This window comes from Podarcis liolepis (genome assembly GCF_965112155.1).
Source record: "Podarcis liolepis genome assembly, chromosome: 5".
In the NCBI taxonomy this organism is placed as follows: Eukaryota; Metazoa; Chordata; class Lepidosauria; order Squamata; family Lacertidae; genus Podarcis; species Podarcis liolepis.
In genome coordinates, this window is record NC_139556.1 from 73,605,564 (window position 1) to 73,621,570 (window position 16,007).

Below are 16,007 nucleotides of genomic sequence, written 5' to 3' on the forward strand. Positions count from 1 at the left end.
TTTTTTACACATAGACAAATATTTTAATATAATTGTATCTGAAACGTTATCCACATTTTAGTAATTATTAACTAAAAACTTTGTAAAAATGACATATTTTACACATCTTCTATTTACAATCGCAATATTCTTAAAGGTTATAAAACATCCACTTTTGACTTTTAAAATATATGTATACTAGGACTTGTATTAGATTATATTATCATTTACAGCAAGCGTAAGGCTTGTTGAGAAACCAAACTTTCAATGGAAATATCACGTTCAGTCTGTTTAATAAAGGCTGAATCATAATAAAGAAAACCATAGGAAATGTGCAAATATCAGGAAAGGCAAGAACATTAAAAGTATCAAACTTACAATTAAAAAAAAAAAACACTGAAAATGTTCAATAAATTAAAACAATGCACCGCGTTTCATTTTCGTGGGATCCATCATGATTTTGCTTATTCAGAATAATCCCAGTTTTCTAGCAATCCGTCGAAAGTCAATTTCAGCGATCAAATGTCAGCACTGGAGGCAATCAGTGGCCCAGGTGGGCCTGTGATTGTTCTACTGATTGCATGGGAATAAGTTGGTTCCACTCCTTGCTGCTTTGCCGAATCCTCCTTGTACGTGATCTTTTAAAGAACAAGTTTTTAAAAAAGACTTATGAGATGCAGAAAACTGGCAGAAATCAATACAATTGTACTATATTAAACACAGTTGTTCTAAAATATATCTTTCCAAGGATCGTACTGGATGGCAGTTACTGCCATATGAACGGGAAGGCAACTATGGGTCCTTTTGCCACCTTGCTCATTCCTCCCCCAGCCCCCTTCCGGAATCCTATAAGGCGGAATGTCCCCTGAATTAGAAGAAATAAATAACAACAACAACAACAACAATAATAATTTTTATTTATACCCCACCCTCCCCAGCCAAGGCTGGGCTCAGAGCGGCTATAAATAGAAATAAAAATAGAAAGCGGAAAGCAAAACACACTAACACCCCCCCAAAAAACCTGCCCTGATTTCAACTTTTGCTTCTTCTGTCTTTGTAACATCACCATGCTGCTTCTATTACAGAGAGAGGTTCAAGGTTCTTATATTAATTTACAAAGCCCTGAACAACTTAGGTCCAGGGTATCTTCAGGCGATATCTGAACACGTCCTTATATCCCAGCTCCATCACTGAGATGGAGCCTTGTTGGTCATTTCCCAAATTGGTGATGCTCATTTGACAACAAGAAGAAACCAGTCCAGCATTGTGGAATACTCTGCCAATAGAGATTCAGTAGGTGCCTTTTGTACTACCCTTTAAATGCCTACTGGAAACTTCTCTATTCTGCTAGGCCTATGTGGGCAATTAAGAAAATAACTTTCCACATTGGTTTATTGATGTCTGGGTTTTTTAATATTTTTTGTTGCAGGTTTTATGTATCATTGCTGTAAAAAACGTGGACATTTTTCTTTTTGTGATATAACAGTATAACAATAACAATAATAAAAAACATGATTGCTGTGGCACTTCTATATCTCAAAACATGTATATGAATCTGGTTTGCTGTGATTACAGGTAGCATTTACCGAGTGAGGTAAAAATAATAGTGTTTGTGTGGCACAAATGTTCGAAAGAAATATTAATTCAAGTGAGAAGTGTGTGTATTAAAAAATGAACATAGGAAATGGGCCTCAGTTATAAGTCCGCAAAGGCCTAAACAAGAGTACACTGTATCCTATCCTTACATTTCTCTCTGATCCCATATTATGTCCTAAGCTCTTTAAAGGAAATGGTGACTCATGCCCATTCCCAGTGCTATTTTTCTAGAAAAAGTGGTGCCGGAACTCACCACAAACTTTTCCCTTATTCTCTTATATCAATTGCATCCAGCTGAGAGGTGCCGGAGCTGAGCTCTGGCTGAAAAAAGCCTTGCCCATTCCTATGCTACAAGAATCGAAACAGAAATGATGTCCTAAGTAGACATTAAAAGTCGGGCTACACAGAAGACTAGCCAAGTGAGGATGTATGACAGTAAAGGAGCATGTAGACATAAAGAAAACCAAACATACCACTTTTGGCTATAGTATTGAGGGAAATGTTAGACAGTGAGGCAGAGAAGTTGTATAAGCAGTGACCATGACAGAGCTGTCAGGAAAAAGAGAGAGAGAGAGAGAGAGATGTTGATGAAGATGCTACCGCCATGGAAGGCACAAACAATGTGACAATGAGCAACGCAATGAGCAACCCCCAAAGCCCAGGCGAGAAAATGCAGTTAAGGGCTATTTGTGGTCGAGACACACACGTTATACTTGGATGCGGTAAAATTACAACAGGAGAGTTGACCTTTTCGGTTTGCATGGTTAATATATGTGCTGAGGTGGTGAAAGCTGAGATCTACCAAGCAAGCTTAAAGGGGTAACCCTATACCCAAGCATCTCCCGTGGCTGTCTGCTCACTGGGTGCTCTGGGAGGGCAGGACTCTTGGGGTGTGCAAGTGGGAGAGGTGCCACTGCCAAGGTGTATGAGGCAGTCAGTTGGCTCAGGCCTCCTCAGATGCAACCCAATGGGGCTGGCATAATGGGCAGAACAGCAGGAAGGTGATGGGTGATATAACTGAGGATGCTGTACCTGAATGGGGGTGGGCTCCCCTCCTTTTCCAGTGCAGATTTGAACCTGGAGCCTCCTGTGAGACCTGAGATGTGCCAGCAGGTTAGGGTTCTTCCTGCAGGCCATACTGACTGAGGGGACAGAGATGTGTTGCTAGGGCATAAGGAAAAATCTAATAGACAACATGGTGGGCTGCATTTCTTTTCCTGATCAGTGATCTTACTTGAATCCTAGTGAGACGTAAGGAAAAGGCAGGGGGTGTATGTCTGGGGCCTGGAGGTTAAGATCACAAGAAGAGCCTGGTGGATCAGGCCCATGGCCCATCTAGTCCAGCATCCTGTTCTCACAGTGGCCAACCAGATGGCTGTGGGGAAGCTCTCAAGAAGGACCTGAGCACCAGAGCCCTCTCTCTTCCTGTGGTTTCCAGCAAGTGGTATTCAGAAGTATTACTTCTGACCGTAGAGGCAGAGCATCACCACTGGTAGGGCTAGGCTTTGTAGGATGAGGATGAGGAGTGGAGATGGGGGTGTCTGCAGCCAGGAATTGCTCTCCAAGTGAAGGAAGTTTGGGAGTTGGAAGACCTGTCCCTTCCTTTCCAGCTGGACTTCCAACCCCCCATTCCCCAGGTTCTTCTCCAAACCAGGCTCAGGCTGCCTCCTGTAACATCTCTAATGCCGTAGGAATAAGAGAAATAAAATAGGTCCAAGCCATCAGCCACAAGGAGGTAAAACAGAATCGCCAACCTGTTCATTCATAACTTCAGAGAGCTCACTGAGCATATCCTTGTAATGAGATTTCATTTCTTCCTGGTATTCCAGCTGGTCCTCCTTAATCAGCCGCTCATTAACTTCCAGAGCTTGTCCGCATGCGTCTGCAAACTGCCTGCATAGCACAGGAAACGCCACATTTTTAATATCTAGGCAATGCAAAACAGTATTCTTCTCTCATTACAGATTTAAACAGTGATGGAGACAGGTGCAACTGAACTTCAAGGGATTTCTCTCTCTGCGTATGAACAGAAGAATGCAGTTCTGTGTTTGCCGCCTGGTGCTTTGTCAGGATTTGGTTAACGTTAAGTCAAACAGCTTTAGTTTCATTTGCTGAACATTTCTTAAAGGAGTGATTGCCTTGCTGTCTCTGGAATGGAAATGCTTACCTGAAGATTTCCTTCAAAAGTTTAACTTGGTTGTCTGGGTACTTCTTCGCATTTGTTTCCTCAAGGAAAGCTCGCGCATAAGCCATTGGTCCTGCATTTACCTAAAAGATAAAACATGCTGCTTTTTAACAAGGAAGGGCAAAGCTGGAGAAAGTCCTATGCTATCTTATCTTGTGAGGATTTGCCATTTCTTTTCATTCATTCAACAGGATTTTTTCTGTTCTACTTAATTGTCCACACCTTTAAGCCTGGGGACGGACTGATGGACTTGGCTCTCAGGCCTCCCCATGTGCCCTGCCAGGCTGTTTTTGGGAAGCCATGCCTGTCCACTTTACACCTGACTTCATACATGACATCAGGTGTGGGGAGGGATGCCAAAGGAACAGTCAGGAGCATAAAAGTTTTTCTAAATCCTGTTCTGTTACCTAGTATGAATCCAAATTGCACTTGAGGTGGTTGAAATTATCAGCCTCAGGCTTAAAAACAGTTTGCTTAAACAGCAACGCAATGCAAGGTCTAGGATAAGAATCCTGGTAGGAATTTGAATAACTCCCTATAGGTCTCAAGCTTCTCTCTTTCTCTTTTTCTTTTCTTTATTTCTATTGTTTTTTTTCCTCTTCTTTGTTTATTTCTAATTTTACTGTATTATGGAAAAATTTTAATAAAAGCTTTTACATAAAAAGGGATGCCCTGTGTTTGTCTATTTCCAGCTGCTATAGTACAAAACATGTTATTATTTTTTTTTTTAAAAAGGTAACAATTTATCTACTTGCTTGTAACCTATAGGGGACATTGTGGTTTTATCCTTATAATATTTTAATGCACACTGCAGTCTTCAAGAGGCGAGAGATTTTTGGGTTGTCGGCACATACTTCAGGTTTAGATTGTGGTAGCTTTTGATTATGAGTAATAAAGTCCATAACAGAATAACGACAAAAAAGTGGAGATTTTGTTCCTTTTGATGATGCGTAATATGAAATGTTGAAATCCTTAAGCCTCAATGAAGGACCAAGCCATATTTACCTTAACACTGACACTTCCTTGTAGTTTCAATTGTAGCCTAATCATATCTACTTCCTCCATTGTGCAAAGCTGATTGAGTTCCAAAATCTTCTTAGACATCTCATCAATGGCTACTTCAATGGGGTTCAGCTCTGTGCTTGTTTGGCTTATGACCTGTATTCTTTTCTTCACATAAGGGAATAAATGGCTGGCTGCATGCAAACACAAGAGGGCACGTTTAAGGAAAATTCCCCTTCTCCTGCAGTCAAGGCATTAATCTCACATATTCACAATTAAAATGCAAAATAAAAAAATTCCTTCCAGTAGCACCTTAAAGACCAACTAAGTTAGTTCTTGGTATGAGCTTTTGTGTGCATGCACACTTCTTCAGATACACAGTGTGTATCTGAAGAAGTGTGCATGCACACGAAAGCTCATACCAAGAACTAACTTAGTTGGTCTTTAAGGTGCTACTGGAAGGAATTTTTTTATTTTGACTATGGCAGACCAACACGGCTACCTATCTACAATTAAAATGCAGCCATCATTCGTGCAGTGCTTATGTAATAAATCCATTTACTGGACGTTCAATATTTTTTTAAAAAATTCTGAATGCTGATGAACACACTACACAAACTGAATCACTACACAACAGAATTTATTCTCAGAGTAAAAGAACGACATCATTCCTATTATAAAATCTAGCACTTGGTTTTTAATTTATTCTCCAGTAAATTAGGAGATGGGCAAATAATAAGATTAATAAATTTATTATACCACTCCCATCTGACTGGGTTGTCCCAGCCACTCTGAACAGCTACCAACAGAAATAGAGAGGGACAGGAAAAAAACAAACAAAAACATCAAGCATTAAAAACTTCTCCAAAAATGGTGGGATGGAATTCAATGTCATGCTCTTTCAGTCGCTACATCTGCATAAACTGTGTAGCTTGCCAGATTGAACTGCCCCTCCTTCCTTTTCAGAGGGTTCTCCAGACTCCCCCAAGCTAAGCTCAGGGGGGCATGGGGGGAGGTGGCCCTGTTGCACAAATGGAAGTCCTTGCACAGGGCTTCTACTGATGGGGATGCTTAGAGGAAATCTGTCCAGCATGATTAACTCTAAAGAAGCTTCAGTAGAAACAGCAACCTTACCAAAAAGGAATAGTTTTTGATCCAGGCTATGTTAATCAGTGGGTGGCGCTGTGGTCTAAACCACAGAGCCTAGAGATTGCTGATCAGAAGGTCGGCAGTTCGAATCCCTGCGACGGGGTGAGCTTCCATTGCCTAGTCCCTGCTCCTGTCAACCTAGCAGTTTGAAAGCACGTCAAAATGCAAGTAGATAAATAGGTACCACTCCAGCGAGAAGGTAAACAGGGTTTCCGTGTGCTGCTCTGGGTCGCCAGAAGCGGCTTAGTCATGCTAGTCACATGTACGCCAGCTCCCTCAGCCAGTAAAGTGAGATGAGCGCCGCAACCCCAGAGTCGTCTGCAACTAGACTTAACGGTCAGGGGTCCCTTTACCTTTATGTTAATCACTTTAGGCTACTATCTTATGCCCACTTAACTGGGAGTAAGTCCCATGGAACGTGATGGGAATTTTGAGTAGACACATACAGGAAATCAGTGGGACAAAACTGATCACAGCTAGCTCAGTGGGAGTTCAACAGGACTAAGGAGTGTCCAGCATAGGCCTGCATCCTACCCAACTTGGATGGCAAAATAGCATCTTTCCACCTTTGCTCAATTTGCAGAAATAATAATAATAATAATTTATTATTTATACCCCGCCCATCTGGCTGGGCCTCCCCAGCCACTCTGGGCGGCTTCCATAAAAACCGAAAATACAGTAAAATATCACACGTTAAAAACTTCCCTGAACAGGGCTGCCTTAAGATGTCTTCTGAATGTCAGGTAGTTGTTTATCGCTTTGACATCTGCTGGAAGGGCGTTCCACAGGGCGGGCGCCACTACCGAGAAGGCCCTCTGCCTGGTTCCCTGTAGCTTTGCTTCTCGCAATGAGGGAACCGCCAGAAGGCCCTCGGCGCTGGACCTCAGCGTCCGGGCAGAATGATGGGGGTGGAGACGCTCCTTCAGGTATACTGGACCGAGGCCGAGAAACCTCTCTGTATCTGCTTGCTAACATACTATGGGTTGTTTCTTTCTTTGTTTGCAGTGCTGAGAATGTGGACTAGCTTTCACTTTTGTTTCAGTGGGCATGTCCAAGATATTGCCTCTCTGCTTTCCCCCCCCCCCCGCAATAGTTGTTTATTTTTATTTTTTTAAAATACATGGATTATTTAAAATGCATTTTATAGGCTTTGTGTATTGAAGTTCTAAGGTACAGTACTACAGTTGATATAGTAAAATGAGATCCAGATTGCAGGAACAAATAAGGTTTGCTGAACCAATAACTCACACAAATTTAACAAAAGAAATGAAGAACTTTGGTCCTGGGGGGGAAAAAGGTTATGTGCCAAATGTCCTAAAAACAAAGATTCCCTCCTAAAACTATACATTCCTGAGCGCAACCTTTGGCAGCTCCACAACAAGCCTCCCTTGTGCCCTAAATAATGCAACAGCCATCATACTTGTCAGAATGGTCCTTCTCTTGCATTGCTCTTCCACCCCTCCGTGTTTCTTCCCTGACAACGTGAAGGGCGTTTCAAACACAAAGCGATTGATGTTGTGATGCGTTTCAAAGTCAGTCTTCCGCTCCTCGGCTTCTTTCTCTTCAAAGAAGGGTGTGACGTATGTCACTTGGATGTAAGCGTATTTCGGATCTAAGTCTTTGGGGTTAACCTGGACAGGCACGGCAAATGAAACAGCTGAGATCAGAATGGGGAGTATGACCAAACATTAATTAAAGACAGATATAGCAACGAATGGCTCGGTAGTGGGGATGGGCGGCGGCGGGGGGAGGCGCAAACAACCCCATCCTCTTTCTTTTAATGGCATGGCAAGGAAGATCAGAGTCCTTTTTCTATGCATTCTGAAAAGAATGGCAGTGGTTTATATAGCCCTGTGCTCTTTGCAGTCGACAGGGTGCACATGAATTTTGTACTTGGGCATTTCTACTGACTAAAGTGTGTGTGTAGCGGGGAGTGTTCTCATGACAGAAAGTGAAAGGCAACAATCCCTAAGGAAGGCTTTCTTGGTGGCAGTTCCACCATGATTCAACCCTTCACTTGGAAGTTAGACATGCGAACTCCTCCTGCTTGCACTTCGATTTGGTGCGTGAGGTTAAGCTACCCAACAAGTTATTTGTAGAATTGTACATTGTTTTAATTGCTTTCAATATTGTATCTTTATATTGCAAACTTATGGCTGTAAAGTTTCAACAACGTAATGTTGTAAGCTTATGGTGAACAGCAGGTAATAAATAATAACAGCAGCAGCAGCAACAACAATGTCTGAGGTTGTATGTCTGAGATTATTTTTTAAATATCTAATTTCAAGCACGTCATTTCAAGTCTTCTGAATGGAAAAGAGTAAGCAAGTAAATCAGAGGAAACTCCAAATACAATTCATCCCTAAATCTTCATCCAGCCTTCCATACCACCTCTGGCAAGCTACTGAGACCAAGTAAACTGCAGCCATGTGAGAGGAAGAACTCTTTTGAAATATAGGTGCTCATGGATCTCTCATTCTCAGCAATAGCCTAGTGTAGCTCTCCCCAATCTGATGGCCTCCTAATGTTTGTTGGACTACAACTCCCATCATTGGCCAAGCTGGCTGGGGCTGATGGGAGTTGTAGTCCATAAGGCACCAGCTTGGGAAAGTCTGGCCTAGCAAGTACCAAAAGTGGAAGAGGCACAAGGCCCTCACTCCTCTAGTCCTTCATTGTACAGAAAGATTTTAAAAAGTGTTTTCTTATAGCGGGTTGCCTCCAATTAAATCCTACCCACTGAAATGAATGGATAGGAGTAAGTTAGGTCGATTAATTCCAGCTGGTCTACTCTCTGGATGCAACCGCATTTCAATACACTTGGCAATGAACAATAAACTTTCCTTTATTTGCTGGTTAGCGGAATTAGCCCCTGACCTGCTCATTTAAGTATTATGAACTACTACATGCTAACAAGGGAACAGCACTGTGATTACTAAGGTGTGCTAGAAATCAACATCCTTTCACGTTCAGAATCTTTTGAGGACAATCCATCAGGACTTTTTCCTTTGCAAATCCCAGTGAAATGCTAGGAGCCACATAAGAATGTGTTTCTGCACATATTCCATTTATTTCAGCGGGGCCTGTGCAACAGAACTTCCAGCTACCTCGTGCTCAGAGTCTCAGCGGCGCTAATTTTTTTCCGTACCTTGTTTGAGTCTTGGATTATTTTCACATTGTCCGCTCCGAACTTATCTGCATAAAGCTTCAGCAATCTCTGTGAGATCTCAGACAGGCCTGTTAATTTGGGCTCTTTGTAGATGTATTCCTTGCCCTCCTCTTCTTCAAAAAAGCCCTATTTAAAATACAAACCATAATAGTTAAGAGGAAAGTAAGCAAGACAATACTTCCAAGCAATCCACTGTGGATGGAAGGTGTAACATATCTAATTGATAAGGGACAAAAAGCAAACCACACACACCAGCTTATCTGAATGCTGCAGCGTGTGCTTGATGAAGGAATGGAAGGCAAGAAAACCAAACTCTGTATATTAGCACAGGATGAATCTAAGCTTTTTACCAGTGGGACAAAACTCTGATGTGAAATGCGAAAGAAAATCTCTTTGGAGAGCAAACTACTAGTCAGTACAGTATAACAGGGGCACCCGCATTTTGTGGAGACTGCACCACCGTGTGGTGCAATCCAGTAATTGTCACAGGAGATGTGAAATAATCTCACAGCGCCATTAATATATGTTCAACCCACTATTCAGCGAAAAATAAACAGAACAGGGGGGAAAGTCTGCAATTAAAGTAGGACAAAATGCTTTAGAAGCATGTTAGGGGTTAACAGCCAACTCTAAACAGAATTTAGTGGGTGGAGAAGCTGAATGGACACAGTAGGATTTGGTTGTGAGTAAACATACACAGGCTTGTGTTGTTAGTCTACTGAAGTTTCTCAAACTTGGGTCTCCAGCTGTTGTTGGACTACAACTCCCATCATCCCTAGCTAGCAGGACCAGTGGTCAGGGATGATGGGAGTTGTAGTAAGTGTGGATAAGCCCTAAGCCTGACTATGTGCTATAGTAATGGAGGGCAAGAACTTGACAGAGGACTGCCATGTTTCTCAAAATGTGAAGTTTTGCAGTAAAACCAGTAACAAAGCCGACTCCGGATATATTCCTATGAAGTGCTGTGCCACTATTGAATCCTTCCTTTGTGCCTCCTCCACATGTTTACAGAATCCTCAAGCTCATCAGGAAGGATCCTGATGTAGGAAGAAAATGTGTTTCCTTTCACCGTTCTTTTTGTGTTGGGGTGACTCATTCACTCTGACTCTCCTGGCAGCCAAACATTTGGAGGTGGCAATTAAGAAGTCAGCAGCTCTGTGAAAACTTTACGGTTTTCAAAACACTCTTAGGTACACATAATTGCACCTATTTTACAGAACTTGAGTGAAGCATTATTTTTGTCTATTGTTCAGGCTGGCTTATGAATAGTGAAGTCTAACACATAGTTTTTCTGTGAGCCCCAGAAATCCTCATTTAGGAATTTTGTATTTCAGATCTGTGTTTGTGAACCGTAGAATTGGAGTCTTCTGTGGGTTTTTCATCAAATGCATTCTTGCCAAGAAAGAGCTGGTTACATAGAAATACTAATGTCTGTACATACATGAGTACTAAATAAGTCATATGATAGCAGTTCTGCTTATTTTTAAAAGAGTCATTGTTGACCAAGAAGCTTTCTCATAAGGTATTACTAAACAACATGTTTTAAACCTGTGAAATTTCTGCAGTTTTCTGGGAAGATTAACTTTTTTCAGTTTCTTAGGTTTAGCTCTCTCGATGTTTTTGAACTGTACTGTGAAGTTGAGTATGTTTGGACACCAACATTTCAGTATAAACTGCTGGCTTGCTAAGCATAATGAGCAGCCTCTAATATATAATATTGCCAGGGAAAGAGAACCTGCAAGTTCACAATCACCATGACGATAAGGTGTTGATGCTAACTCAAAGAAAGTATTTCGAAGCCTCAAATAATTTTGAAATAAACACCTTCAAAATCAGGAACAGGGAACCTGTGGTCCTCCAGATGTTGTTGAATTTCACCTTCCACAAACTCTGACCACTGGTTGGTGGGGGATGATGGGAGCTGGAAGTCCAACAACATCTGGGGGGGCAGCAGATTCCCATCCTTGCTTAGGTGAACAGAACTGCTACAACAGCCAAGCAGATGAAGATCTCCTTGCCACTCGATAAATAGGTGCACTGAAATATTTAATGCGTAGAAAGATGCTACAATAGATTTTCCATACATGAACACAACTTTAAAGTCCACTCTTCCTTTATTATTTTTTGTCTTTTTCACATTGCCCTCCCTTTCATAAATCAAAGCTGCAGATTGAGCAAAAATTAAAAATGACAACTGGCTGGTTCTTTGGCTTTTACATCTGAAACCAGAAAAGCAAGGACCAAAGTCATTCCTTGTCCATTCCCAGCTTTTTGCACTGGGTTTTGCCCTTGTGATTCCCCCTGAACAGCTTGTTTCCAGCCACATAAGAATGTTTTATTTCAAGTCTAGCAACTGCAACAGGGTCCGGAAGAAGGTTGTAACAGCAGCCCATTGATGATTACAGAAAAACCTCTCGTAGTCCTTTCTGCCTCATAACCATTTATTTATTGCCTCCTCCTCCTCTTTCTTGCCAAAATGGCTCTTAATCAGTTGGGATACAGCAAGGGATAGCCTTGAGGCTTGTATTACAGTCTCTTCTTTTCTGCCCTGAGTTACATCACTTGGGCTCACTAAAAGCAAGTTTAATAGAAGCATCTGCCTCCTTGAGAGAGGGGACAATTCTGAGGGTTTTCCTTGTGCCAAATGAGTGAGCAGGTGAGACTGGGGTTAAGCACAGGACTTGCATCCAGGAGAGCCTGTGGTTGGCTGTCCACATCGCCAGCCACATGGGCTCTTTTGCCTATCTGCCAGGATGTCCCCTTGGAATGCAAAGGCTTCCTTGTTCCTTCATCTCTTGGTCAGGTAGGTGAGGTATAGATTGGCCCTGGAACAGCAGTGTAGCTCCTCCTAGACATGTTTGTTTTCCCTCTCCATCTCCCCTCTTGATTTGCTTTCTGTTTTAGCCCTGATCCCTCACCCCTGTGCCTGGCCTTATGTGCTTCCTACAAGGTATCTCTGGATTCTGGTTTTGAAGGTCCCAGCTGACTGGGGCTACCTCCTCCCTCACTGGAGGTCCAAGGTTCTCTTCCACCACCCTGGCTTCTCCTAGAGACTCTTAGTGGTGTCCCCATTTCTGCCATTTCAGTGCAACCTCCTCTCTCTTTCCTCCCATCTTGTTGGCAGGCAGGGGCCAAATGCAACCTTCTCCATTTGGCCCTCAGGACTTTCCCCAGGTCACAGCCACTATTTCCAGGACACTTTTCTCACCAGCCATGCTTTGCACCTCTAGCTTGTTTGGAATAAGCCCTTCAATTTTGAGTATGTTCCAGATATGCAAACAACCAACAACATTTAGAGGGCCAGAGGACCCTATCTTTGGTCTGCAGTTATATTCTGGAAGATTTCTGGCCTCTTGAGCATTTATTTGAGGAGCTGCGAGGAGATAGGTATCTAAGTTGGGCAATAAGACCCTGAAATAGTTTCACTGTGGGTGGGGATGGAGTTAACTATAAATACCTTCTTAGCTCTGCAAACACATAACTGGCAAATCTGCTTGCAGTGGACATTTCAGTGAAAAGGAGACATGGCCTGAACCTGTTTCCTCTGGACAGAGGAACAGGATTAAGCCTCAAGTATGTAAACAGCAAAGAATCAGCTGTAATTTCAGAAAGCAGAACAAAAGAATTAGTTTTGCAAGATGCGACACGGCATATAAATGAGTGAAAGCAATGTCATTTCACCTCTCACATTGAATGCTAAAGCACTTGAAGTTAGGGTTAACTCATACAGGGAAGACAATGAGTAAGAAGAATTAAAGAAAAAGCATGCAAAAGAATAGACAACTTACCACAGCCTTGAATAAGACCAAGAGAAGAAAAGAGCAAATTTCTGCATTAAAACCTAATTAGCAGACAGAATGATTCAGATCAATCTGTTCTTTACACACCTCCTCTTTTCATTAGATTAGGGGGAATTGTTTGCCTGGAGAGCACTCTCTGAGAGAGCATGCTTAGTCCCCTCACCCAACTGGTGTATAGCAGAGACAAGCATAAGCACACACTACACCAATACAAGCATGCAGAAAGAGCACGTGCTCCAAGACTACTCTACAATGTACTGCAGAGAGCATCAGAGGCAAGCTAGAAAGCAAAGCCAGAGAGTCTATGAGAAATTCAACTAATGCAGGGATGTGGATTTCAGGCCACATAGGGGGAAAAAATATCTTGATTGCTTAAAACTATTTTGCAGTTGTAGTAGGGATAATTTTGGATAACATGACAAATGTCGAGTGGCAGGAGGAATCGCCAGAGGATAAATGTGGTATTTGTATCCCTTTTTCTCTGTTTCCCATTAGAAAATGTGCATCTCTCTTTTATCTCCGAGTAAACAATTGAAATGATGAGACTGGCTATTGGGTCCGTTGGTGCCACAAAAGTCAAAAGTGATAGACCTGCCGTAATTTTAGACTGCCTCCAAGGATTATGAGGTATGTTATGGGATCTCAAATAGGTAAACATGGTTAGTGATCAATCACTTCTGTGTCACCATTCATGGTGCTTCACTACTGTCATGTTAATTGTCTTTGATCCCATGCATGTTTATTTGGAAGCTGAATAGGACTTACACCCCAAGTAAGCATGCATAGGCTTGTATCTAGATGTGCAGGGAAACAGCCATTTTCTTGTGCAAGGCCCCATCAATATTGCTTATGCACTGCCTCAGTTAAATATATATTAAAGACCCGACTTTTGCTCTGGAGATGGTAGCACCGGTTCACTCCAATCTTCAGCAAAGATTTCAGAATTAGATCCTTAATAGTAAGTCAGCTAGCATCATCCTTAATATCACCCCATATCATCTTGTTTTCTTATTATACTTTCCTTAAGAAGAGCATCTGTGGAACTGTCTTTTAGAAATGTATATGGTATCTGTATGTTCGCAAACATGTTGGAGTCACTCACCTGCCCATAAAATGCTACCCGGTAGTACCGTCCAAATAAGCGCTTCTCAGAATTCACGACTTCTGCCACTTTCAGATAAGATCTATGGATGTCGTAGTACAACTCTGACAGTCTCTGGAGGTAGAAGAATGAATGAAATAAAAATAGGCTTTTTAAAAAGCGAAAGCACTGATCTTCAATACAACTTTGCACTAAACTTGGGAGCTCCCTGGATCACTGATTTAAGAGGCTTTAGTCTAGCCACATTCGCCATTATAAGCAAAGTGCTTAAGTCCTATGTCAATTATGGGAGTTTATCTTTTCCCACTTGCTCCTTCTGTATATACTCAAAACAAAAGCTGCATTTGGGGAAAAAAAGGTTTCACTTATTTTAAATGTAATTGTTACATGGATTTATTAATTATTTTCTCTCTCTCTCTGGATCACTTGTATTACAGGACTTCTCAAGAGGCTCCCCACACATGCTTGACTCAACCAGTGCCAATTTGGGCTCACTGTACGGGCAAGTATTTAAATGGAAGAGGGAAGGGAAAAGAGAGTAGGCAAGGAAGGGAAAGGGAGAAAGTTGGGCATATCATTTGTCTTAGTTGGAAAACTTTTAAATTAAATGTTTGTTTTTTAAAAAAAAATGTGTGCACATTTTGTACTGGGGTGTCAGGATTTCCCTTCACATATAGCTGAATGCATTGAAAGCCACTTCTCTATAGTGCAACGCCATAGCTGGAGGAAGCAGGCTGGACATGGATAACAGAATTACACAGGCAAAGCAAATTGTTGTGTCTTTCTTATGCCATGAATACCCTCTGTCCTGGGTGAGCCAACAGGAGTGCAGAAAGCTTCTGGCACATTGGTTTTTGCTGTGTGCAGAATTGCAAAGAGTCCAACAAACTCAATTCACATTGAGATGGTCTCTCTGAGCCCTGTGCCCTAGGTGGCTGCCTAGTTGTACTGATGATAGTACCAGACTTGAATGGAAAAACTGTAGCCTAGAAACTGTCCCCTGCATCACCACCATGCCTTTTGTCACTGTGCATAGGCTATACACAAAGTCTTTAGCCACTAGAGGAGGAATAACATGGAAAAAAGAATGAAAAATGAAAGTATGTCCAACTATGCCATGGCATTTTCCAGGACTCTTCTCAGAGCAACTGCTAGATCTTATTTTCAGCTTTTCGTACCTTGAAGTCTCTCTGTTTTTCAAACACTGCAATGATTGGCTTGTTAACTTCAGCAATGAGCTCATATCTTTCGGATTTCCACAAAAAGTCAACACACAATTCCAGCTGCGACACCAGGATGTTCTGTAATCACACAAGTAAAAAGAATGTTAAATCTGTGTATTAACCACTGTTGATATAGTTGAAGTCAAAGGCCTGGTTTAAGAAATTAGTGAAGCAAGTAACTGAAGCAAACGTCTAAGGACATCTTTGCATCTTACATGCCAAGGGTGCTTGGTTTTGGTAGGTGTGTTAATAGGTGTTGCACCGCAATGTACATGCTCACATGCTGCCACTATCTTTCTTAAGTTGATAGCACGAGGTGACTTATGTGGGCATGTGAACCACTGTATGCAATCTATGAGCACATCTACTAAATGCAGGTAGTTTCAGCATAGTAAAGGCATCCAAGAAGCTGCCCTAACTTTAAGCAAAAGTGTGGTGTCATAAGGAACATCAGACACAAACGAAAGACCATCCACATCTGCTAGATTATTTATATTGGTTGCAGATCAAGCACATGAGGATAAAATCCAACAGACTTTTCTGAGACCCAGAAAGGCTACATGCATGATCAGCTATCAAACACATTGATATAACTAGCTCCAATTCTCCTGCTTTCAGATATATGGGGTGAAAGGATGCCTTTTCTTCCAAAACTGGATACACCCACCAATTTATTTCAGTGCATGCTTTCTGTGGGCAATAGACGTTTCATTTTGGAGCGCATAGCTTTTGCTCAAGGTATTGTTTTCTTTCATAGAAAGAGAGGGTCCCTCAACATATTGTTCAAAGTTCTGACAATCCCAGC

At 41.9% G+C, this 16,007-nt stretch overlaps 1 protein-coding gene across 21 annotated transcripts in view; it reads right to left on the reverse strand.

Moving 5' to 3' along the window:
• The window catches only part of DOCK10 (dedicator of cytokinesis 10), a 202,484-nt gene continuing 186,477 nt past the window's right edge, over positions 1-16,007 (reverse strand). For 15 of the 21 annotated variants that reach the window (XM_083506256.1, XM_083506269.1, XM_083506270.1 and 12 more), the window contains 9 exons: positions 15,158-15,280; positions 13,980-14,093; positions 9,057-9,203; positions 7,332-7,542; positions 4,766-4,956; positions 3,743-3,843; positions 3,330-3,468; positions 2,049-2,124; positions 1-617 (listed from right to left, as the gene is read on the reverse strand). In XM_083506256.1, the coding sequence (XP_083362382.1) occupies positions 550-617; positions 2,049-2,124; positions 3,330-3,468; positions 3,743-3,843; positions 4,766-4,956; positions 7,332-7,542; positions 9,057-9,203; positions 13,980-14,093; positions 15,158-15,280 (1,170 nt within the window). In that variant the 3' untranslated portion in view covers positions 1-549. The remainder of the gene's footprint in view (positions 618-2,048; positions 2,125-3,329; positions 3,469-3,742; positions 3,844-4,765; positions 4,957-7,331; positions 7,543-9,056; positions 9,204-13,979; positions 14,094-15,157; positions 15,281-16,007) is intronic. The other 6 variants (XM_083506255.1, XM_083506267.1, XM_083506261.1 and 3 more) reach the window with 1 other exon arrangement.